General features: G+C 34.3%; 1 protein-coding gene across 5 annotated transcripts in view; it reads left to right on the forward strand.

Annotated features, from left to right (window-relative positions):
* The window catches only part of LOC114332176 (syntaxin-1A), an 850,840-nt gene that overhangs the window by 668,645 nt on the left and 154,445 nt on the right, over positions 1 to 27,750 (forward strand). For all 5 annotated transcript variants that reach the window (XR_007697295.1, XM_050647243.1, XM_050647244.1 and 2 more), the window contains exon 5: positions 14,081 to 14,263. Coding sequence is in view for 4 of the 5 variants with exons in the window: in XM_050647243.1 (XP_050503200.1) it covers positions 14,081 to 14,263 (183 nt within the window). In the remaining variant the exon portion in view is untranslated. The remainder of the gene's footprint in view (positions 1 to 14,080; positions 14,264 to 27,750) is intronic.

Here is a 27,750-nt window from a genome sequence, read left to right on the forward strand (position 1 = left end):
TTTATTGCTATCATTTAATATACTTATCTCTTTCTCTTCAATCCTGACCCCCCGGAGGGAGTGTAGTGGTCGACGTGATGTCGTGTATTGTCCGTCTTCAAAGATCTCTGTCTCTGCATTTCTTTTAACTCATGCATAGGTCTTTTGTATATTCCTGTAATTTGATCGATCCATCTTGTTGGGGATCTTCCTCGTGATCTTCGGCCTTCCACCTTTCCTTGTATAATGAGTCTTTCCATGTTTTCTGTGTTTGCTGTCATAACATGTCCAAAGTATTTTAATTGTTGGAGATGGACTTTACTGGAGAATCGTTGGCTAACTTTTATCTCTCTTAAAATTGATTTATTTGTTCTATGGTCGGTCCAAGGAATTCGTAGCATTCGTCTCCAACAGAACATTTCAGTGGCATCTATCTTTCTTCTTTCCGAATTTCTCAGGGTCCAAGATGCACATCCGTAGGTCAGTATTGGGAATATTAAGCAGTTGATCAACCTCATCTTTAACCCTCTTGAAATTTGACAGTCCTTCCATATTGTGGTCATTTTTGCTGTGGCGACTTTTGCTAGATCACATCTACGTTTTATGTCTTCCTGTAGTGACCCTGTGTTTGTGATTAATGATCCCAGATATAAGTATGAGCTCACAACCTCAAACCGATCAATTGTGGTTATGTGTGGATGATTGTTATGTAGTCTATCCGCTATCATGATCTTTGTCGCTGATATGTTTAATTGCAGACCAAATATTTGACTTTCGTTTTCAACCTGTCGTATGAGATCAATCAGCTCTGCTTGACTATTTGCAAGAAGGGCTGTGTCGTCTGAGAAACGTAGGTTGTTTATTTTATGACCATTTATTGAGATGCCTTTTTCCCATCCTTCAAGTGCTCTTCTCATAATATGCTTTCCATATATATTGAATAATTGTGGAGATAGTACACATCCCTGTCTGACAGCCCGTTCTGGATGAAATTCGTTTGAAAGTGTGTCAAGCACTTTAACTGATCCAGTAGTGTGTTCGTATAGTTCAGTTCAGTTATAAGCGAAATAAGGTGTTGGGGTACGCCTACTTCTTTTAGTATTCGCCATAAGTGTCTCCACTTGACCCTGTCGAACGCGTTACGATAATCTATAAAGCATACAGTCCCTGGCCACATTATTATGACCACCTATGAATTGTTACAAAAATCAACTATTCCAGTAGGTAAGTTTTGTTTAAAATATTATTTTTAAATTTAGTTTTGTTATGCAATGTTAATGTTATGCATTAACTATAATATGTTTAATAATAAACAACAATAAAATATTTCAAATATTACATATTTATATTTTTTTAATATTTTGTTGGACTTCTGACCTTAATCAGATGGAAAATATTTGAGAGCTTTTAAAACGAGAAATTTCCGATGAAAAGGTCACTAATGAAATTGTTTTGATTAAAGAACTAATATATCATTGAAACCACAATGACAAATTAAAGCAAAAAAAAATTAACTGCATTCAAAGTATGCCAAGACGGGTACTAGCGGTAATCAAAGTTAGAGGGGACTCAGCAAAATATTTAAAAAATTCAAATATGTGATATTTTCAAATGGTTTATTGCTGTTTATTATTAAATGTATTATATTTGATAATAAACACCAATAAAACATGTAAAAATATCACATATTTTTATTTTTTCAATATTTTGTTGAGCCCCCTTTAACTTTGATTAGCGCTTGTATCCGTCTTGACATACTCTGAATTTAGCTAATTTTTTTTGCTTTAATTTGTCATTATGGTGTCAATGATATATTAGTTCTTTAATCAAAACAATTTCGTTAGTGACCTTTTCATCGGAAAATACTCGTTTTAAAGGCTCCCAAATAGTTTCCATCTGATTAAGGTCAGAAGTTCAACAAAATATTAAAAAGTATATAAATATGTGATATTTTCAAATGTTTATTGGTGTTTATTATTAAATATAATATAGTTAATGTATAACATTAACATTACATCACAAAATTTAATTTAAAAATCATATTTTAAACAAAACGTACCTAGTGGAATAGTCGATTTTTGTAAAGATTCATAGGTGGTCATAATAATATGGCCAGGGACTGTATGTACAGTGGAATATTGAATTCCCTAGATTTTTCGATTATCTGTCTTATATTCAACAGGTTTTCTCGAGTACCTCTACCTTTGGTAAATCCAGTTTGCTCTTGTGGAATTTCTCTTTGAAGGAATGTTTTTAGTCTCTCATTGATTATATGTAGCATTATTTTACTGGCATGTGATATAAGAGAAATAGTTCTATAATTCTACCTCTGGTAAATCCAGTTTGCTGTTGTGGAATTTCTCTTTGAAGGAATGTTTTTAGTCTCTCATTGATTATATGTAGCATTATTTTACTGGCATGTGATATAAGAGAAATAGTTCTATAATTGTCGCATTTATGGAAGCTGCCTTTTTTATGAATTGTCGTTATTGTAGATTTTGTCCTGTTTAGAATGCCATATTTGGTTACAGACTAGATGAAGTAATTTTACGCCAGTTTCTTCTGTGGCTTTGAGCATTTCGGCTGTTATCATATCTGGACCTGGTTCTTTATTATATTTGAGCTTACTGATCGCGAGTCTTACTTCATTTTCAAGTATATCAGGTTCTTCTTCCACCTCGTCAGAGATTTGGTTAACAGGTTCTTGGCGTTGATCACCTTTATATAGGTCCCTGCAATACGATCTCCATGTCTCTGCTATATCTTCTCTGTTTGTTCTCAGAGTTTCAGTGTTGTCTTCAATGGCCCAAGTTCTGGCTTTAAAGTCTCTTGTTAAGTAGCGTATTTTTTAAATAGATCTCTCGGCGATTGTTCTGATCATGTCTCTCAATTTCTTTGCATATACTTTGATAGTACTGTTTTTTGTCTGCCTTGCATCTTCGTTTTATTTCTCTATTGAGGTTGCTTAAACTAGCTTTTTCCCTTTCACTATGCACGCCACTTTGACAAAGATTTCTTCTATTCTCAATGATTTGAATGGTTTCATCTGTTATCCAGTGTTTCCGTTTCACAGGATTATTTATCTTTGGATGATCAATAATTGGTGTTGTTACACAATGTTTAAAAGTCTCCCATATTTCTTGTGATGTTCCGTTACGAATAGAGGGCATTATTTTATGTACTTCCTGGAGCAGGTCGTCCTTCTTATACTTCTGTCAATATACTTACGTCAGAGTATTAAAAAAATACTCTGACATAAAAAAGTCAGATTTTTAAAAAAATCTAAACAGAGCCAGAACTCTAAGAAGCACTAAACGAATACAAAGATGCTGGTATTAAACATTTTTTGGAAAACCTTTCTGTAAGGGAAAATAAGGACTACCCATTATGGCAACTGGTAAACTGAAATCCCAATAACAAACTAAGACTTCTATGAGAAAAGACGATGGTAGCTGGCCTCGTAGTAATAAAGACAAAGCAAACACTTTTGCGGAACATCTTAGCTTATGCAGACATGCAGCTTATGCTTAATAAAAATTTGTGAAATCAAAGAAGTACTTGCAGAATTAAAGAAAAAAGCACCTAGTGATGATATTATCACGTGTCTAATACTAAAAAATTTACCTGAAGAGGGTAGCAGGCTAATACAGTATATTTTCAAGGCTATTATAAAAAATAGTTACCTTCCTGTCATGTAGAAAGTAGCTAAAATAATTATGGTGCGAAAACTTGGTAAAGACCCAAATGGGGCCTTATCCTACCGTCCGATAAGTCTTCTACCAACTCTCGCAAAGGTTTTTGAAAAGATCATTATGCATATAATTGAACCGATTATCTTAGAAAATAGCTTTTTACCAAACTACCAATTTGGCTTTAGACAAATACATGGTATCATGGAGCAAATGAACTGAATTCTCAGAACAGCTAGAGAGAGATGCCCTTGAAAACAAGTCCTACAGTACAGCTGCCTTCCTGAAGGTCTCGCAGGCATTTGACAAGGTCTGGCATGATGGTACAGCTATCTCATCAGCCAAAATTCTACAGTCATATATACTCGTAACAGAGAGACCCTTCTTAAGGGGGGGCGCTTCATGGTTTGAAATTAACATATCAAGCACATTTTTGTGAATTTCTTTCGAAGCAATGGTAGAATTGTTTTATTTTTAAATTAAATAAATATATTAAGTACAATTCAAAGAGTATTTAAGAAAAAATTTAATCCAAAATATTAAAAAATAAGCCATTGGTAACAAATTTTGGCAGACAGACTTATTTAGCTTATGAGTTTCACGAGGTAACAACGTAAAGTTTTTTTTATTTTTAATGATTTCTGAATTTTTGGTATCACTCAAAAATCAACAAATTTTGTAAAAATTTTGTGAAAATTGTTGAACAAAAAATAAGCACAAAACGAAAAATATCTCGACATTGTTACCTCATGAAGTGTCTCAAAAAATCTATGCAAAATTTCATGTAGATCGGTCAAGTAGTTTTTCAGTTACAATGTCCATCGCATTTGAAAAAGCAGTTTTGAGAACAATGCTTTTAAAGTTTTGACAGAACAACTGCATCTTCCTCTTCTTATTTGTCTGCCAAATAGTAAAGTGATGAATCGCGGAGTAATCTACAAAAGAGAAGGCGAACAGTTGTTTAACGTTTCTCGCTACACTCACGCGTGCTAGCGCGAAGGTAGGGATATTCAACACGCTGTATCTCTGGTAATTTTACTCCGATCAATCTGAAATTTTCAGAGAGTATACTTGAAACTATGCACTTTTATTTGAAATAATAAAAAAATTATATATTTTAAAACATACCCCCCCCCCTTAATTAGTCATGGCGAAGCTTCCACTTTTCGATATGCGTTCTCGGCATGAATCCTTCAAAGTAGTGTACTCGGTTCAACCCTATATTTACTGTACACACTGACATCACAAACAAAAATAATACCACGGTAACTACTTATGCAAATGATGTTCTCATATTGGCCAATATGCCAATGACTCTTCGCTTATTTGCATTGCTAAAAATTAATTATTTTCTTATTTCTAAACAAAGCTATTTGTTTATAAGCCAAAAAAGTGTTTATAATTTTAAAACACTGCTGAGGCCCCTTAAATAATCCGATTTTAATTCTGTAAAGTGTATTAGATAGGTGCCTCTTTATGTAAAAAAATTAGCCAACTTCTAAGTAGTCTACTTTTTGTTCAGAAAGTTTTTAAATAATTTGAACTTTTTAAAAAAAATTTACATTGAAAATTTATTCTGCAAAATCTATTAGGTCGATTTTAATGAAATTTGGTAGACGGTTTAAGTATGTTGTAAGAATTTTCTAAGCGAATTACTAAGGTTCTAAGTGCCACCAAAGTGGTTAAAAAACACTAAATAACAACAGGCTTATTTTGCCACGTTATTTATTTATTGCTATATTGCAGAAAGGGTAATACTTTAAGACATTTTTAACCAGTCGTATACCATACAAAATTTAATTATCTTTATTTTATTTCTGTATGACTTTGTTCCAAAACGAATTGTTTTAAAGTTATAAGCAAAGAACGTAGAAAAAATCGATGTTTTTCAAAATTTTTAAATATTTTAAATTTTTTTATTATTGTTTCGGGCATATTTGAGAACGAACATTATTATTACTGAAGGTCTCACCTAACTTTATCTGCAAAAATCCGAATGCCACCTCTCACATCCAAAAATAGACGTTTTTTCACAGTTCAGCCCTATTATTCAAAAATTGGTATCTGTACCTCTATTTTTCTTTTATACAATAGAGAACTGTAGGTCAAACGTTATTAAAGTTTCATCCTGCCTTCTAATCCGTAATTAAAAGCTCCGCCTGCCAAGTCTGCATGTAGGGTTTCGCCGGATCACGGGATAAATCTGTCAAGTTATCGGTGATTACGTTTAGTTAAATCTCCTTTCTCTATCGCGTACCATGCGAAAACATCAATATTTAAACTGGATTTCTGCATCGTCTGGTAATTAATAAATACGGACTATTACTGCATAAAGTTAATGTCTTGTTATGCAAATATTATCTGATAAGATTCAATACAAGTTATCGTTGAGTTTGAGTTCTATACAAAAAGTCCACTTAATGATCAGATCAGATGAACTATTATCCAAGAAACAAGGATCTACAGTTCGAGCGACTCTCGTAAATTGCACGACTTCGAGCCACGCTTCACGCAACCGTATTTGCGTACTTGTGTTTCGAGTTGCGTGGTCGTGCGGAGTTTAATTTACCAAATTTAAATATAATCGTTTCTACTGATTCATAATATGTATACTATAATATATTATATTAAAGTTTTTAAATATTGTTAAAGTTTTTAACATTGTATTTTAATATGTTTTGAGTTGTGTGGTCGTGCTCTGGTCGAGTGGAGTTATAATTTACCAAATTTAAATATACCTAATCGTTTCTACTGATTCATAAAATGTATACTAAAATATAATATATTAAAGTTTTTAAATATTATTAAAGTTTTTAACATTGTATTTTAATATACTTTGTTTTATTAATAATAATATTACCTAAGTATTGCACCTTGTTCAAAAAAAGTTCAAGATAAATACCGCGGTTTTTCCATACGAAAATGCAAAGCAAAATAATACAATTTGCAGAGTTTGTAAATGCTTGTTTTTTGATAAAATAATACAAATTGTATGTAGGTAGGTAGAGTAGCAAAGCGTTGAGTAGTTATAGCAAAAGTAGCTACGCCATCTGAGACACGATAAGGATGAAATTAGTTTTATATATTTTCTTTTCTCATGGAGCATGCATGATGGAGAGTTTTTTTAAATACGTAACAAAGCATGTTGTTTTGTTATCTATGTTGCAAATATGTTTTTTTTAATTACAAAATATGTTGTTTTCAATACAAGTACCTAATTGTTGTTATTATTTACTGAGCATTTAAAATTTAGACTAACGCTCGATTTCATAATAAAGTTAAAGTGTGTGTTACCTTAAAAAAATGCAATTGTTACAGTTAAAGAAAACTTTAAATTTAAAGTGCACTTTAACTTTATTAATATTAAATCGAGCGTAAGAAATTTTATTTGACCCCTCCGTGGCTCAGTGGTAAGAGCGCCTGCCTTTGGATCGAAAAAATCCGAAAGGTTGTGGGTTCGAATCTCACCAGGGTCATAAATTTTTCATTTATTATAAATTAATGAATGAATATAGTTTCTGTCCTTGTGGGATCGGTACTCACCGGAGGGACCGCAGACGTTCGGATACAATTAGCGTCTCTTTGCAAAGACAATGACGTCGACTGTGCAAAGTAACAAGACACTTACTCAACATACACACTACACATGACATTAATACTCATGTTGTGACTGGCCGAATGACATAAAGTCCATGCCAATATAAACAAAAAAAAAAAAAAAATTTTATAAACTTTGGAAAATAGCATTTCAAAAAAAGTACTGTAAGTATGCTGTATTTTTTATTTTTTCTCAAAAAATAAAACAATTTTATTTTAAAATATATATTTTATATTGACACATAAAAAAATAAATTATTTTTGAATCAAAACTTTTGCAGCCATCATATCGGCTTCTTCTGAGGACGGCTTTTGAAATTTTGACCTTTTCTTTCCCTTTTTAATTTTTTTCTTGGAAAAAATTTCCTCTGAGGGATAATTTTTTTATTGGAGGGTATTCTGGATGTGGATGGAAAACCCAAATTGATATCTTTTTGATTTCTCATAGCATCTATGGTGGGTTTTATCGGGACTACAATTTTTTGTACAGCCTTCAATTCTTCGAAAGAAACTAAACACTTAGTACAACGATTCATTTTCTTCTTACAACAAAAAGAACACTGAAAATAAAACAAAAGTTTAACCACACTTAAAAGTTTTAGAACTTCACACCACAGAATCAAGTTACTCAAATTTTCAAACACCTCACCTGACACAGTGTCTCAAGTACGATTGCGCGACTTCGTGCAATTTACGAGACACGCCCGGTCTGTAGATCTAAGTATCCAAGAACGCCTTGTAATGTTATATTCAAGTTACTCGCTAGAATATTAAAAACGAGAATGTTAAAAACGAAAATGAAGAACTGATGATAAACGTTTGCATGATAACGAACTTGAATAAACAACGCATTTTTCACCATAAAGACCAACACAAATAAATATTCAGTAACACATGTGGATAAAGATATGATGGATTATGTTATAACCAACAGATACATTCAATACATCTATTACAAATAGTGGACGAAAGTTACCTTAACACAGCAGATGTAGGTAGCGACCATAGCATACCATAGTATGCAAAATAAGAATTATCATGAAATATTTCACACCCAAGAAACCGGCACCAATACAAGCAAAATAGTCGAAGGACTAACTACGAAATCCACTGAACACTTATACACAGAAAAAGGATATACATAAGACACTATGGAGCAGAGCTAGAAGTACAGATACACACACCCAAACTTATATGGAATAACTATGTATTTCAAAGTAATATTTATTTCTTTTGAAAAAACTTGTTATTGTTGCGAAGAATAAAGGTTTTTATTGAAAATAAACAAATCTATAAGACAATCAGATAGTACAGCTCGGTACGGTATAGGTTATTTGCTTGAGTTGCAAATTGAAGAAAATAAATAAACTAAATTTTGCGTCCAAAAACGAAAATATGCGTCATACGGGGTTATAGAACTTACAACGGGGAAAGATTATTGGTCTCGTGGAGCAAGTAATGTTCTCAGAGGGACATAGCTGTATAGCTAGGCGTAACACAGGGCGTTCTGTCCAAAACCTATGCTAGGTAACAGGACTAGGAAAGCTCAAAAATAAAGCAAGGGAAAGTCGCTAAAAAGTAATAACGGCCCGCCACGATCGTTTAATTGTCCATTCAGCTGGAAGACACCCAACCATTTCTCACCCGCAGCTCCAAAGGCAGCTTTTGGAAGCTACAGGTGTAACTCGAGAATGTTAAAAACGAAAATGAAGAACTAATGATAAACGTTTGCATGATAACGAACTTGAATAAACAACGCATTTTTCACCATAAATACCAACACAAATAAATATTCAATAACACCTGTGGATAAAGATATGATAGATTATGTTATAACCAACAGATACATTCAATACATCTATTACAAATACTGGACGAAAGTTACCTCAACACAGCAGATGTAGGTAGCGACCATAGCATACCATAGTAGCAAAATAAGAATTATCATGAAATATTTCACACCCAAGAAACCGGCACCAATACAAACAAAAGAGTCGGAGGACTAACTACGAAATCCACTGAACACTTATACACAGAAAAAGGATATAAGACACTATGGAGCACAGCTAGAACTACAGATACACACACCCAAACTTATATGGAATCACTATGTATTTCAAAGTAATATTTATTTGTAAAGTCTAAGTTTTCAGTCTAATGGCATATAAAGCAACATAATGCTACTCTACATCCCACCAGAATGAAAACAATGGGAACCTTCTCTGGTTACACCTCCGAGGCTTCTACAATTTGCAAGCCATACGGATGCCGAGACTAAGGAAGATGAGGGAATTTTACAATATATAATTCACGTCCCATCTGCTCAGCGCGGTAAAGTTCCAACGAGAATAGTTCCCTTTGTACTCCAAACAGAGTAAAGTAAATAAAAAATGAATAACCACTTTCAAGGTCGTTGCAACACGAAACTACAGCCGCGCGATATTCTAGTCCAATCAGAGAGTGCCGCAAGCACCTCTACCGGTTTCAAAACTTATTAGTCTCTCATCAGGAGGCACATATGCTGCTCTCCCTGATCCAACCAAAACAAACCCCGGCGTGCAGTCACAGATCGCAACGAACGAAATGGCATAGATGGGACGTGAATTATATATTGTAAAATTCCCTCATCTTCCTTAGTCTCGGCATCCGTATGGCTTGCAAATTGTAGAAGCCTCGGAGGTGTAACCAGAGAAGGTTCCCATTGTTTTCATTCTGGTGGGATGTAGAGTAGCATTATGTTGCTTTATATGCCATTAGACTGAAAACTTAGACTTTTGATAGCAGTTGCCGCTAGGGCATCTATGCCATTTCGTTCGTTGCGATCTGTGACTGCACGCCGGGGTTTGTTTTGGTTGGATCAGGGAGAGCAGCATATGTGCCTCCTGATGAGAGACTAATAAGTTTTGAAACCGGTAGAGGTGCTTGCGGCACTCTCTGATTGGACTAGAATATCGCGCGGCTGTAGTTTCGTGTTGCAACGACCTTGAAAGTGGTTATTCATTTTTAATATTTATTTCTTTTGAAAAAACTTGTTATTGTTGCGAAGAATAAAGGTTTTTATTGAAAATAAACAAACCTATAAGACAATCAGATAGTACAGCTCGGTACGGTATAGGTTATTTGCTTGAGTTGCAAATTGAAGAAAATAAATAAACTAACTTTTGCGTCCAAAAACGAAAATATGCGTCATACGGGGGTATAGAACTTACAACGGGGAAAGATTATTGGTCTCGTGGAGCAAGTAATGTTCTCAGAGGGACATAGCTGTATAGCTAGGCGTAACACAGGGCGTTCTGTCCAAAACCTATGCTAGGTAACAGGACTAATTACAGGTAACAGGTTTAATTGTCCATTCAGCTGGAAGACACCCAACTATTTCTCACCTGCAGCTCCAAAGGCAGCTTTTGGAAGCTACAGGTGTAACTCTTTCAGTTGAAACGATAAGAAGAAGAGTTCGTGCCAAGAAGTATACAGCAGGAGACAGTTATGGGTTCCCGAGTTATCCAGGCAGCACAAGATTGATCGCCTAAATAATTTGTGTCTTCACCACCAAAACTGGAACATTGGGAATTGACGAAATGTGCTATTTTCAGAAAAAGTCAGGATTTGTGTAAAATCAGATGACCCACGAAATCGTGTACCTAGAGGTCGAGGAAGACAAGCAAGAACGAAAACTGTCAGATCTGTTCACAAATATACAAGAGGAAGTGTAATGTTCTGGAGAGGAATTGTGATCCGTAAAAAAACTCATTTAATTTTCATCCAATCAACTGCTCACAGGTATGTTGATAACCTGTAGTTAGACTCTGGAGAGGTGCAACAGGAGAAAATTTCATTTTCTTACATGATAATGGATCTTCATATACCATTAGAGTGACTAGAGACATCATAAGGGATCCCTTGTTTGGAGTGGCCTGCTTGCTCACCCGAGCTTAACCCTATAGAGAATTTGTGGGATATGCTTAAAAGAAAAATTAGAGCTTGTCAGGATAATCTACAAAACACCTTGCGGCTAGTACAAGCTGGTCTTGAAGGATGGAGCCACCTACCACAACAAAATGTTGATAGTTTGATTAGGAGCGTGCCCACGCAAACTGAAGCTTGCATAAGGACTATACGTAATAACACTGACTACAAAAAAAATAAATAAAAACAATTTAAACATTTCGTTTTACATTGAAATTTTTTATGCTATTGACTTTAAAACAACTAATTTCAATTTGCTTGTTAAATACTATATTGTTATATTTAATTGTTATGTATTTGTTCTTAAATTGCTTTAAAATAAATACTGTTTGACTTCGTGTGTTCGATTTTTTAAATTAGCACGAAATAATAAGAAATATCAGGTGATTCCATATAAGTTTGGGTGTGTGTATACGACGGAGATTCAAGATGCAAAGCATCAAGGACTGGGTAGAAAATTAAAATGGAACGATAATAAAGGGTGATTCAGTGAAACGGTACGATTTGACAACACTGCTGACGACAAAATAGAGGAGCCGCGGGCTTGCGACGTAAACGTTGTGAATCTAGAGAGTTTAGTTATCATGGAGGCGTGGTCTTGTGAACAACGCGTATTTTCTGTGAAAGCTTATTACAAAAATGGTGAAAGTTTTGTGCGCGTACAACAAGCATTTCGTTTACACTACCATTTGCCGCCCCGTTCACAAGACCAAGTTACAAGACTTGGGTTAGGAACTTTGAAAGTAGTGGTTCTACATCACAAAAAAGAGGTGGCAGTGTCAGAACTGCTCACACACCACAGAATATTGAAGCAGTGCCAAATTCATTACACGCAAGTGCTCGAAGATCCCTGCGATGACTCGCATGTAATGAATTTGGCACCGCTTGAAAATTATGTGGTGTGCCAGCAGTTCTGACACTACCACCTCTTTTCTGTGATATTGAACCACTGCTTTCAAAGTTCCTAACCCAAGTCATAACAGCCATGTCAGACGGAACTGCAACGCGGGGCGGCAAATGGTAGTGTAAACGAAATGCTCGTTGTACACGCACAAAACTTTCACCATTTTTGTAATAAGCGTAAATACACAGCGTAAATACATTCACAGTAAATACGCGTTGTTCACCCGACCACGTCTCTATGATAACTAAACTTCCCACTCTTTAGATTCACAACGTTTACGTCGCAAGCCCGCGGCTCCTCTATTTTATCGTCAGCAGCGTTGTCAAATCGTACCGTTTCACTAAACCACCTTGTATAAGCCGAATGACAACAAAATACCTCAAACCTTGTGCTCTTAACTGAAAAACTCTTTTTAAGACGTTACCATACTTTTTCTTTGATGGAGTTTACAACTTTAATGATACTTTTTAATACTCAATGCATTTCGGAAGGTAAAGATTTAGATTTAGAGGCAAGAGCTTCTCGATGTAAAAAACAGCCTTTGTTGGCATTACTTCTTACAACTTAACAATACCATCAGATCGATGTCTTGTCATAGCCTTGGTCTCAGCGGTATTTCTGCCTTTTTTCCATTGTACCTTATACATGTTATAAACCGGCACAGTTAGAAATATCTGTAGATTTATTTATCTTTCGAGCAAAGTACGTACAATTTTTGATGTTTTGAATATTTTGTTCTCGACAAAACTTACCAAAAACTTTGTACTTCTGCCATGGCATCTTTTTTACCTTTTGGTATTAGTACTTTTGGGTAAAACCAGAGGTAATAAATAGGCATTTGAAGAGTAGCGTCGGCGTGTTAGGTTTATTTTATACTATAGGCCCAAGAGCATACTACCATGCTGTAATCTAAATGCCGCACTAGTATTGTAAAAAGTGGTTATTACTATATTTTCACTTACTATTATATCCACCATCTCAATAGCTGCAGGTAGAATTAAATCTTCAGCTTCATATGTGGCTGACTGGTTTTTTAATGGTACTTAATTCTTTTTCATCTGTTGTGCTTGATCATGCAAAAAAAAAGTTTGTTGATTGTGATCAGACCTTAGATTTCATTCAAAGAATTATACAGGCCTTTTTGCGTGCATGTTTGCTATTTAAATGCCGAAGTACTTTTGAGGGCTTAAAGCTTAATTTTGACAAAACTTCTACACGAATGTGACTCATCCATAGTCCATAATATCTGCAAAACAATATCTTATACCATATTTATTCTATTACCATATACCATATTTATAACCATACTAATTACTGTAGAATATGTTTCCCTTTTATTATATTTATGTCCAGACCTAGACTGTTCTAAGTGTTCTAACGATCTTTTAAAAAATATCCATGTGTAATAAAACAGTGTAAGATGAAAAAACGAAGGTAGTAAAAATAACTTATGCAGCATTTTACGACAAGAAGACAACGTAATATTGGCTGTTTGATCACGTTTTCCCGCTTATAGAAAGTCGGAATGTACAAATAAAAAATATTAGGCACTAATGTAGCACCTTCTGTTGGTTAAGGAAGGAAAACGTAAGAAGAAAGATGTTGTGTAACTGCTTAGTTAGCGTACTAAATGTTCTCATTGATTTGGCAATGGCGAATGAACTCGGTATTCTAAAAAAAGGGGCCGCCAACTAATTTGTTTTTCAAAACGGGTCCCCGATCTAAGAAAGTTTGGGAAACACATGTTTAAAAATGTAACTGAAATATGACAATATTGCATACATTTTTATTAGTTATGACATCGTGTTGCTCACTATTCATTAATATTTGGCCCCAGTTATTAAACAATTCGTAGGAAATTATTTATCTGTATTTTTCTCTATTGAATAATTGATAATTTTTTATATTAATAATTTTTACTGATAATTATTTTTTTCCATTGCAGTTATAGAACAAAATATAGAACAAGAAGAACAAAATAATAAATCATCGGCGGATCTGAGGATACGAAAAACTCAACATTCGACGTTATCCAGAAAATTTGTAGAAGTTATGACTGAATATAATCGAACCCAGACAGACTACAGAGAAAGATGTAAAGGGAGGATACAGAGGCAATTAGAAATCAGTAAGTAATAATTTTTTTCTACTCTATCAGTAAGTATATATAGTCACTTACTGTCACTTGCTGTTGCGTTTAGTAAATTTCAATTTCCGACTTATCATTGACTTATTTCGTATGCTTTAAATGATGACGCACGGGTAAAGATTCAGGGACTCAACTGTAATAAAAAAAGTTTAGTATTCTACTCGCATGTAATGGTACAATAGTAGAAAAAGAATAGTATTCTACTCGCACGTAATGGCTATTACTCACTCTGAAGAATTACGATCCTCGCCTTTAAGCTCGTATCGTAAACTTTATCATCGTGAGTAATAGCCATCATTACAAGCTCGTTGAATAATATACTATGATTTAAAAAAAAATTGAGGACAGATTTTATAAAACGTGTTATTATTATCTTCTACTTAAGAGCAAACAGTAGCGATGAACAGGTAGCAACAAACGCGTTCCAAGTTTGCGGCTCTAATTTTGAATACTTTGTCGAGATATTTAGCACACATATTCGTAATATAATAAAGGATAGTGGTACAGAGCCCAATTTTAGAAATATGTTAGTATGTGGAAATGACTCTATAACTAAATAAAATATTGAAAAAAGGAGCCTGTACCGCCATTAAGAACGACAAAAAAAATACACTTTCTTCAAATAAACTTTTTTTTCTACGACCGTTTAATAACATGCTCATTAATCGCTATTTTTTCATAGATAATAGCACCCATTACTGTACCCGTGAGTAATAATTCATTACTCACGGGCTGAAGTTACTCACGGGTCATTACTCACGGGCTGAAGTTAGATTTAAGTGGCGCATGCCACTTTTAATATTAATCGTATATAAACTGCAAATAAAATTGCTTAAACTTGTTTATTTAATACAATAATTATTGTAATTTATACCAATAATTAACTTCGAAAAATTTGTAAAGGAATTTTAACCATAACAATGTCAGTATATTTTGTACATTTATATTTTGTTTACTAAAAATTTTGACGTTTATCATTTAATTTAGTGACAGTGACATTAGCGCATTTTGTTTATGTTAATTGGAATTTATAACTAATATTGTGTTTGTTTTTCAAGTTCTTCTTAGCCTTCTATCGTCCACGTTTGGACATAGGCCTCTCCCAACTCCTTCCATCGGTCTCTATCCTGAGCAACATATTTCCAATTCGTTCCGGCTACTCTTTTAATATCATCAACCCATCTCATCTGTGGTCTTCCTCTCGGTCGTTTACTTTGGTAAGGTCTCCAATGTTGTATCGTTGCATTCCAACGTTGGTCTTTTTGTCTAACAGTGTGGCCTGCGAAGCTCCATTTAAGTTTGGCAACTTTTGTTGTTATGTCCTCGACTTTTGTTTTTGATCTTACCCAGTCGTTCCTCTTTTTATCTGACAGTCGTATACCTAACATTGCTCTTTCCATAGCTCTTTGTGTTGTGGCTAGTTTATTCATATTTGCCTTGGTTAGGGTCCAGGTTTGACACCCATATGTCATGATAGGAAGGATGCACTGGTTGAACACTTTGGTTCTCAAATACAGGGTGCGCCAAACCTCTGGTCTTCTTTGATTACGGCTAAACTATGAGATATACAAAAACATGTTTATAACAAAACTAATGTGTATCAAAGAGGTCTATAATTTAAAATTATTTTCAATTATACAGGGTGAGTCAGAACGACGGTATGAACCAAATTGTATTTTTTTAAATGGAACACCCTGTATATTAAATCATTTTTGAATATATTATTTAAAAATATGAAAAATTTGTATAAGGTCTTATAGGCCTAAAGTTAATAATTTTCAAAATATTTACATTTTTATTGAGAAAAATGGTAATATTTATAGGGTTGTGGATTATGTTTCCAACGAAATAAAAATTTAGGTGATAGGTCAAAGTTTTTAAAATACAGTGTTATTTTTAAATAATTTAATATTTTTTACTTTTAGCCATAAAATATACAGTGTGATCACTATTTGCAAATACAAAATTTTCTCATTTTTTTTTAAATGGGACACCCTGTATATTAGTTTTGCGTTTGGTAGTAAATATTACAACCTTTCTTTTGGTATGAGGTTGTATGTACCTAGCATGTTTCGTTTTGTAGGTATTTTAAAAAAACTATAGATTTTACGTTTTTGCGGATTTTTTATTTAAAAATTTTTTTGCAAAAAAAATAATTATAATCTGGTTTTAGAAACATACACTAAAATATAAAATATGAAAATAAAAACGTAATTAAAGATTAAAATAAATCGTATGCTAGTACAATTCAATTGAATTTAATAACTTTAAATTATTTTACAAAAAATATTTTACCTTATTAATGAATACATAAATTAGTTACTAAATTAAATAAACAACCAAATTTTAAATCAATCGTAGTAATTCTTCTACCGCAGCAACTTTCCTGTACCAAATTAATTGTTAGTTATATTGTATTTACGAGTAAGATCAGTTAATAACTTTTTAATTTACCTACATCTTGAGAACGTATAAAGTATGCTTTGAAACAAATGAACGTTATGGAAGTATATTAAGAAGTAAATAGTATCTATGTACCTACTCGTGTCACAAAAGCTGGTAATAATTTCTAATGGTTTCGCCCAAAACAAATGTCATATCCAAAAATTTTTCGGTTAAAAAATTAAAATTTAAAATATAAAAAATTGTTACAAAAATTTCAACTACAAAAGTATTACCAGTTTTTGTGACACCAGTAAATACTATTTATATTAATAAATAATTTGGATGATACATTTAACATTCATTTGTTTCAAAGCATACTTTATAATAATTTTTATATTCTCAAGATGTATGTAAGTAAATTTAAAAGGTAAATTAAAAGTTTAACTAAATACAATTTAACTAACAATTAATTTGGTACAGGAAAGTTGCTGTAGTAGAAAAATTACTACGGTTGATTTAAAATTTGGTTGTTTATTTAATTTAGTAACTAATTTATGCATTCATTAATATGGTAAAATATTTTTTGTAAAATAATTTAAAGTTATTAAATTCAATTGAGTTGTACTAGCATACGATTTATTTTAATCTTTAATTACGTTTTTATTTTCATATTTTATATTTTAGTGTATGTCTCTAAAACCAGATTATAATTATTTTTTTTTGCAAAAAAAATTTTAAATAAAAAATCCGCAAACACCTAAAATCTATAGTTTTTTTAAAATATCTACAAAACGAAACATGCTAGGTATATACAACCTTATACCAAAAGAAAGGTTGTAATATTTACTACAAAACGCAGAACTAATATACAGGGTGTCCCATTTAAAAAAAATGAGAAAATTTTGTATTTGCAAATAGTGATCACACTGTATATTTTATGGCTAAAAGTAAAAAATATTAAATTATTTAAAAATAACACTATATTTTAAAAACTTTGACCTATCACCTAAATTTTTATTTCCTTGGAAACATAATCCACAACCCTATAAATATTACCATTTTTCTCAATAAAAATGTAAATATTTCGAAAATTATTAACTTTAGGCCTATAAGACCTTATACAAATTTTTCATATTTTTAAATAATATATTCAAAAATGATTTAATATACAGGGTGTTTCATTTAAAAAAATACAACTTTGGTTCATACCGTCGTTCTGACTCACCCTGTATAATTGAAAATAATTTTAAATTATAGACCTCTTTGATAGACATTAGTTTCGTTATAAACATTTTTTTGTATATCTCATAGTTTAGCCGTAATCAAAGAAGACCAGAGGTTTGGCGCACCCTGTATTGAGGTATTTTGCGGTTCTTAAGTATCTAACCAAGTTTTCCAAATCCTGCCCATGCTAGTCTTGCTCTTCTATTAATTTCCGCACTTTGGTTTTCTTTGTCTAGTTTCAGGATTTGGCCTAGGTAGATATATTCCTGGGTTTTTTCTATCTCACTGCCATTTATAGTTATGCGTCTGGGGTCATCTGTGTTTGTCATTATTTTTGTTTTCTTCATGTTCATTTTCAGGCCGACGTATTGGGAGCTGCCTGCGAGTTCCTCCATCATAATTTGCAGTTCCTCGAATGAGCTCGCTATAATCACAATGTCGTCAGCGAATCTGAGGTGGTTTAGCTTCTTGCCATTAACGTTACTGCCATAGGTTGACCAATTTGTCGTTTTGAAGACGTCTTCTAGTGCTAGGTTGAAAAGCTTTGGCGATATTACGTCTCCTTGTCTCACGCCTCTCTTAATAGGGATGGGTTTTTCAAGTTATATTGTGTTAAATATGTTATAGCATATTATGTATAGTTATATACTATTATATATAGTTAAATGTAAATATACATTATAACTATATATGTATTATGAAATACGTCCACCGACAACAGCCATTTCCTATTTATTAGATTCACTGACAGTAGGTATAAATTTAAGCTTATAATTTTTCGGAAACGAATAGAACTCATATTAACTATTTCTAGTTATATTTTTACAATAAATAAGAATTTAGTAATAGTAGGCAACCAATTATTTAGCCACGTACTAGGGGTAAATAGCATTTAGGTATTTCTGTAAATTATTATAATTTAAATATCGAGTAGTTGATAATTAAATTTTTTACTAATTAAAATAAAAAAAGTCGTAGAAAAAGTATAGTATTCTACTCGCATGTAATGACTATTACTCACTCTGATGAATTACGACACTCGCCTACGGCTCGTGTCGCAAACTTCATCATCGTGAGTAACAGCCATCATTACATGCTCGTTGAATAATATACTATTATCCCGTGTCTAGATTTTGTGTCACATTGGAACTACTAAAAACCGATTTTTTTATAACAAGAAATCGAACGTCACTGACTTGGCAACATTTCGCGCCTATGTGTATAAAAATAATTGTTTTTGATAGTATAAACATCACTGTCAGTGTCGAATTACCGACGCACTGTTGCCTCACTTTTGAAAGTTCGCAGAACTTTCGCAATCTTGGACCGCGTTTGTTGCTACCTGTTGATCGCTACTGTGTGCTCTTAAGGGAATTTGTCTTTGCTTGGGAGATAGGGAAATCCCAAAAGTTTTAGTAGCTAGATAGTAAACTATCACAACGTGAAAGGAATTTTGAAATTAAATTTTTTGGATCCTCTCACATAGTGGCATTTAGCTTGACCATAGTTCCAATGATGGCTTAGGGCTGGAAGCTCAGCTGGGAATTAAATTTGGTACGGACTTTAAAACTACATCTTTAATTTTAGTTCTTATTCTTCTTGTGCCACTCCTATCGGAGATTGGAAATCATCAAGGCTATCCTGACCTTTTTTACAGCTGACCGAAAGAGTTCATTAGTGGTGCAGCCAAATCACCCTCTCATATTCCACAACCATGACATTCTTCTACGGCCTGGATTCCGTTTTCCTTCTATGTACATTTGTCTAAAGTGTACCGGTATTTTTAATGGAGGGATTAGTTTTAATAGTTATTTGGTTAGATCTTGTCCTCCTTACTTTATTTCACTGGATATTCTGTCTTCTCCTGGTGATTTTCTATTTTTTAATTTGCTTAATGCTTTCTTTACCTCTGCTTCTTCAATGTTTATTTCTTCGTTTGTCGTCAATTCTGGTGTGGTTGGTTCATTGTCGTCACTTTTAGCAAATACAGATCGAAAGTAGTCTGCCCATGCTTCCTTCTGAATGTGTTTCGTTTTTATTAGGTCGTTAACCTCTTTCCTCTGTCCTCTGATCATTCTCCATATTTCTTTTTGTGTTCTTTTCCGAAGCTCTCCCAGTGATCCCTTTTTATTTGTCGTAACTAAAATATTCGTTTCGTTTCTTATTCGTTTATAGTGGTTGTATGCCCGCTGTGTTTATTTTGTTCTGCAGTGATGAGCGCGCTAATAACCGACAAAATAACGCGAAAGATGGAAAACGCATTAAGTTGTGAGATAAAAAGAAATAAACTAGTGGAGGTGGGAGATTTAGCGATAAAAACTTATAAATTTACATTTTACTTATTGTTTCTTAATAAATACTTTAGACGTATCGGATGAGTTTGGCAACTGCCACTGTCACAGTGACAGTTTTAGTTGACATACTCCTCTGATACGTCTAAAGTATTTATTGAGAAACAATAAGTAAAATGTAAATTTATAAGTTTTTATCGCTGAATCTTCCAATCTTCGTGGACTTCAGACAAGCTTACGATTCTGTTAGCAGAGAAGCATTGTGGGAGACTATGGTAGAAATGGGAGTACCTGGAAAACTGGTACGATTAGCAAAGGTGAGCACGGAGAACGCTTCCGCACGAATCAGAGTCGGCAGCAACACGTCGGAGGAATTCCTCATTGACACCGGACTTAGACAAGGAGATCCTCTCGCCCCCCTGCTGTTTAACTTCGCACTGGAACATGCAGTAAGGAAAGCTCAGCCACAACTGACAAACGGATTTGCCGCCCAAGGATCAAAAATACTATTAGCCTTTGCGGATGACGTGGACACAATTGCACAATTCACCAGAGATGCAAAAGAAGTTTTCACCCTATTCGAGAACGGAGCCAAGGAAGTTGGTCTTAAGGTCAACGAGGACAAGACCAAGTACATGGTGGTTACGAAGAACCCAAGACCAAGGGTTAGACAAAACGTAACAATTAATGAATACAATTTTGAAGTCGTCAAAGAATTTAAGTACTTGGGAGCGATCATAACATCTGAAAATAACTATGAAAAGGACGTGGCAGCCAGGATTATTGCAGGAAACAGGGCATATTACTCGTTAAGGACCCTACTTAAATCAAAAATACTCTCAAGACCAGCAAAAATAAGAGTATATAAGACAATAATTCGTCCCACAATAACGTATGGAAGCGAAACCTGGACTCTGAATTAGCGGGAAACAACAAAATTACTGGTACTTGAAAGAAAGATACTGCGGACTATCTATGGGCCTTGCAGAGAAGAGACAACAGGAGAATGGAGAAGAAGACACAATGATGAACTCCAGACAATATACGGAGATGAAAACATAGTACGCTACATTAAATCAAACAGAATACGATGGGCGGGTCACGTACTAAGATCAAGTGACGAAAGACTTCTAAACGCCACATTCTGGGAAAGGCCCGTTGGAAAAAGGTCAGTTGGTCGCCCAAGAAAGAGATGGAAGGACGCAGTAGCCAGCGATCTACGCAAAATGGGAGTACAGCAATGGGAAATAGCTGCTCAGGACCGACAACAATGGAGGGAAATAGTAAACGCGGCCAAGACTCACATAGAGTTGTAGAGCCAAATGATGATGATGATGATGATGATGAATCTTCCACCTCCACTAGTTTCGTTTCTTTTTATCTCACAACTCTAATATGTTTTCCATCTTTTGCGTTATTTTGCTGGTTATTAGCGTGCTCATCACTGTATACAGTATTGTAAAAAAGCTTTCTTCTTTTCTTCACATTTTATCTTTACTTCTTCTTTAAAGTAGATTTTCTTTTTTGATATGTTAGTATTGCTTGGAGCATCAATATTTCTTATCGCCACCTACGCTTTAGAGACTTGGACCATTAAAAAAGCAGATTCGAAGCGTACAATGGCATTTGAAATTCAGATATACCGTAGAATGTTGCGCGTACGATGGACCGCACACCGCACAAATAATTCATTAATAGCAGAACTTAACATAAAAACTAGACTCACCACAACCATCAACCAAAATATACTGAGATATGCTGAACATATAACTAGAAGGAAAGAAGGCATGGATCGAATGATAGTTGAAGACAACGAAGAGGGCAAAAGATCTAGATGAAGAACTTCATTACGATGGTCGGACCAAATAAAGGACATGACTTGTTACTCATTCCTCGAAGCAAAACAACACGCACAGAAGAGAGATAATTGGACAGAAATAGTCAAACAAATTACATGGCGTCACTCCATCCTTACGAAGGAGACATGATAGAGGAGGAGTATTGTTTACTACAGCTTTCCTCGATGTTATCATTTTTTAATATTCCATTCTCAGCAATCTTCCTTGATATTCTTTTTCTGTATATAGTGTAGGAAACAAAGGTTGAACCTTGCAAAATGGACACAAGTCCGGTTTTATTTTTTTTCTGGTATATCAAGGGGTGCTTATTATAAGACTAACTTTTTCTGAAAAAATTTCGCCCCGGAACCTCCCTTTTCACCCCTTTAAAGGGGGTAATTTGTGGTTTTTGCGGAACGTAGCCCTTTCTGTAACTTTTACAAAAAATTTCCTTTATAGAAATATGAAGAGGACTATATTTTCTACGATTTATTTCCAACACCATCTCTCTATCATCCACCGTTTAGCGGGGGTGGCGCCCTAAATTTGACAAGTTTTTAAAAAAGATGTTTTTAAAAAAAATATATTTTTCCCTAACTGTAACGGAAATTAAGAAGAAATCCTGCGGCAATTATTCACAAATAATTGACTGATTTTTTGGTATAGGTTTTACTTAAGGATAATTGCCCTTTTCTTAATTACAGGGTGTTACATTTTAAAAAACCTCTTTTTATACCATCTGAACCGTTTATGCTAGAGTAAAAAGACTTTCAGAGATTACCCATGTACTGGTGCTATTTACAAATTTGTATAATGCACCCCCATTTTTTCCCCGGAACCACCCCAAAAAAAAGAAGAATTAATAAATAAATTGATTTTCTTGGAATCCTTCACACACAATGCCCTTTATTAATATGCTTCATACATCATTTTGAGGACGTTATTATTACCCATGCATGGACACCAAAAGCAATTTCCTAGTGCAACCCCTTAAGCAAAAAAAAAATAAATAAAATGGGGGGTTGAAATTTTTTTTTTGTTTTTTGCTTTTTGATCCATATGGGCATATGCTTCATCAATAGTGCTTTTCAAAAATATATATGGTTATTGCAACATCTCTGCGAAAACCACCCCTATCCTTGAAAATGTACTGCAGAAACTACCCCTATCCCTTGGCGAGCATGTTTTTACGATTTTCTCATTACCTATGTATTATTTTTAAACAAAACTTATACAAGGTTAAAGACCACTATTTACTCTAAAAATTATGTCCTATTCATTTTTTCGTATAAGCAACGGTTACGGCACAGTGGCGCCGTAAACCTCATATATGCTTTGGCGGGCTCCAGTTTTTGTTTTTTTTTTCGTCATCTGTTCGTTTTATTGATAAAGTACTTATGCAAAATAAAACAACACAGTGTAACCTACTAATTATGACTTATGCACATTTTACATTCTTTGCTCCCCAAAGCCACAGTGGTGGCCCAAAATAAATTTTTGCATATTTTCGCCACCTACATGAATTTTATTGCATTAATGCTACCTTAACAGGACAATATTTACCCTTAGGTGGTCGCTACGCAGTGGCGGATCCAGGGAGGGGTGATGGGGGTGAACACCTCCCCCCCTCCTCTCAAACCAAGTCATATTATATTCAAAGATTATAAAAATATTCATTTATTTTTATAGAAATTTAACCAATTGGCACCCCCCTCTTAACGATGCTGGATCCGCTACTGTCGCTAAAGCATAAAAAGTCATTCTTATAAAAATAATATTAATATAATATAAGTATTTCTATAAAAAAAAAATGAATATTTTTATAATCTTCAAATATAATATCACTTGGTTTGAGAGGGGTGGGGGTGATCGCCCCCATCACCCCTCCCTGGATCCGCCACTGCTTAGCGACCACTTAGGGGTGAATATTGTGCTATTAAGTTAGCATTAACGCAATAAAATGCGTGTAGGTGGCGAAAATATGAAAAAATTTATTTTGGGCCACCACTGTAGCTTTGGGGAGCAAAGAATGTAAAATGTGCATAGGTCATGATTTGTAGGTTACTCTGTGTTGTTTTATTTTACATAAGTACTTTATCAATAAAACAAACAGATGACGAAAAAAATAAACAAAAACTGGAGCCCGTCAAAGCATATATGAGGTTTACGGCGCCACTGTGCCGTAACGGTTGCTTAAACGAAAAAAATGAATAGGACCTAATTTTTAGAGTAAATAGTGGTCTTTAACCTTGTATAAGTTTTGTTTAAAAAAAATGAATAGGTAATGAGAAAATCGTAAAAACATGCTGGATAAGGTATAGGGGTAGTTTCTGCAGTATATTTTCAAGGATAGGGGTGGTTTGCGCAGGGATGTTGCAATAACCATATATATTTTTGAAAAGCACTATTGATGAAGCATATGCCCATATGGATCAAAAAGCAAAAAACAAAAAAAAAATTTAACCCCCCATTTTATTTATTGTTTTTGGCTACAAGGGTTGCACTAGGAAATCGCGTTTAGTGTCCATGCATGGGTAATAATAACTTGCACAAAATGATATATGAAGCATATTAATGAAGGGCATTGTGTGTGAAGGATTCCAAGAAAATCACTTTATTTATTAATTCTTCTTCTTTTTTGGGTGGTTCCGGGGAAAAAATGGGGGTGCATTATAGAAATTTGTAAATAACACCAGTACATGGGTAATCGCTGAAAGTCTTTTTACTCTAGCATAAACGGTTCAGATGGTATAAAAAGGGGTTTTTTAAAATGTAACACCCTGTAATTAAAAAAAGGGCAATTACCCTTAAGTGAAACCTATACGAAAAAATCAATCATATATTTGTGAATAATCTCCGTAGCATTTCTTTTTAATTACCGTTACAGTTAGCGAAAAATATATTTTTTCTAAAAACATCTTTTTTAAAAACTTGTCAACTTTGGGGCGCCACCCTTGCTAAACGGTGGATGATAGGGAGATGCTGTTGGAAATAAATCGTAGAAAATATAGTCCTCTTCATATTTCTATAAAAGAAATTTTTTGTAAAAGGTACAGGAAGGGCTACGTTCTGCAAAAACCATAAATTACCCCCTTTAAAGGGGTGAAAAGGGGGGTTCCGGGGCGAAATTTTTTCAGAAAAAGTTAGTCTTATAATAAGCACCCCTTGATATGCCAGAAAAAAAATAAAACCGGACTTGTGTCCATTTTGCAAGGTTCAACCTCTGTTTCCTACACTAATAAGTATTCCGTGGATTCCATATTTAGTCCTTCCACTTTGATTTTTAAAGCAGTCCTATTCCGAGTGATATCCTAAAAAAATATATTTCAGGACATATAATTCCTAACAGCTGGCTCACTAGCACAACGATTAATGTTTAAAAAGGGTGATAAAACGAAAATATTCGTTCGGGTGATACCCGAAAAATTCGGGTGATACCCGAAAACTACAGAGGAATGAACCTGCTTAGTACCGCTCTGAAATTGATCACAAAATTCATAACCACCAAAATCACCAACAAAATAGATCTAGCAGATAAACAACAAGGCTTTATCCCGTAACGATACAGTTTTTATCGTCAGGCAAGTCATGGAAAAATCACTAGAATACAACGTCCCTGCTTACTGTTGCTTCATAGATTTACAAAAGGCATTCGACTGTGTAGAGCTGAATGACGTAATTCACCTGTTATATAAACGACAAAACCCCAAAGGGTTATAAAACCCCAAAGGCAAATTTTCTCCGGCGGCTCCAATACCCCCAACCAAGGTAGCGGATGGAAAAGGGTTGGAGCAGAGGGTGCTAAGAATCCCCGGAAAAGATCAGGCTACCACAAAGAACGACAAATGCATATCACCTCATACAATGTTAGAACTCTTATATCGGACCAGAAGATGATGGAACTGGAGGAAGAGCTGAAAACAATAAAATGGGACATCATCGGCCTCAGCGAAATCAGACGAAGAGGAGAAGCCCAAATTACTCTTAAATCGGGACGTTTATTTCATTTTAGAGGAGAAGAAGACACTTCACACGGTGGAGTAGGATTCATTATACATAGAAAACACACTCAAAATATAACTAAAATTAACAGCATAAGTCCCAGGATTGTATACCTTAAGATAATCCAGGCATATGCTCCAACGACTAGCCACTCCGATGAAGAAATTGAAAAATTTTATGATGACCTAGAAACAGCATTACATACTACACCAGCATATTATACAATAATTATGGGCGACTTTAATGCGAAAATTGGCTTCAAACAAGATGATGCAGAAGTAGCAATGGGCAAGTATGGGTATGGCGACAAAAATGAACGAGGACAAAGACTGCTTAATTTCTTACACCAGGAAAATTTATCCATGATGAACTCTTTTTTCGATAAAAAGCCTCAGCGTAAATGGACATGGATAAGCCCAGATGGCAGTGTCAAAAATGAGATAGATTTTATCATAACAAACAGAAAAGAAATAATTAAAGACATTGAAATACTTAACAAATTTTCGGTAGGAAGCGACCACAGATTAATCCGAGCAAAGATACGATTAAATGTCAATTTCGAAAGAACCAAGATGATCTTCAAAACACGAAAGACGAAATGGATTCCCCCAGGAAACAGCAACCTCTATGAAGATGTACTAACCAGACGTATACAAGACCTTGAAAACGACATAGAAGACATTGAACAAGCAAATAATGTCATAACGAAAGCACTAAAAGAAACAGAAAGGGAGTGCTGCCCGACTGTCGTGACCCATAAAGAAAAATTAAGCCAAAATACCAAAGAGTTAATAAGTAAAAGAAGACAGTTGACGGAAAAATACGACTCCAACTACACAACACTGAAGAAATTAAATAAAGATATCCACCGATCAATCCGAAAAGACATAAGAGAAAACAACACAAGAGAAATAACTCACATAATTCAAGAAAACAAAGGTTTAAAAGTTTTGAGGCGTAATACGAATAACATCGGTAACAAAAATATGTACAAAATCAGAAACAAAGATGGCAACATTGCCACGGATAAAGCCGAAATCCTCAAGGTTGTCGAATCGTTTTATCGCGAAAAGTATGAGAGCACCAACGAAAGGCAAGATCAGCACCTGCCCAAAATCACAAACCAGGGATCAGAATTAATGCCAGAAGTAACACCACATGAAGTTAAAAAGGCACTTTCAGAAATGAAAAATAATAAATCCCCTGGCGATGACGGAATAGTAATCAAGGCAATCAAACAAGGTGGAAATAAAATTATCCAGGCTTTGGCCAAACTTTTCACCCAATGCATTTACCAAGGAAAAACTCCTTCTCAATGGAACAATGCAGTCATTGTTTTATTACACAAAAAGGGTGACATAACAGATCTGAAAAACTACCGTCCTATCAGTTTGCTATCACACATATATAAACTTTTCACAAAAATTATCAAAAAAAGACTGGAGGCTAAGTTAGACTTCTATCAACCTAGAGAACAAGCTGGATTTAGATCTGGATATAGCACTAACGACCACTTACTGGTAATAAAAAACCTAATAGAGAAGTCTGCGGAATACAACAAACCATTGGCACTGATATTCGTGGACTACGAGAAAGCATTCGATACCATAAGCCAGCAGAAAATGTTAAAAGCATTGACAGAATGCCGAATAGACCATCGCTACATTAACATGATCAAATATATCTACCAAACGGCAACGGCTAGCGTAAGACTGTCTGAACAACA

Source organism: Diabrotica virgifera, chromosome 3, assembly GCF_917563875.1.
Source record: "Diabrotica virgifera virgifera chromosome 3, PGI_DIABVI_V3a".
NCBI classification, from domain to species: Eukaryota; Metazoa; Arthropoda; class Insecta; order Coleoptera; family Chrysomelidae; genus Diabrotica; species Diabrotica virgifera.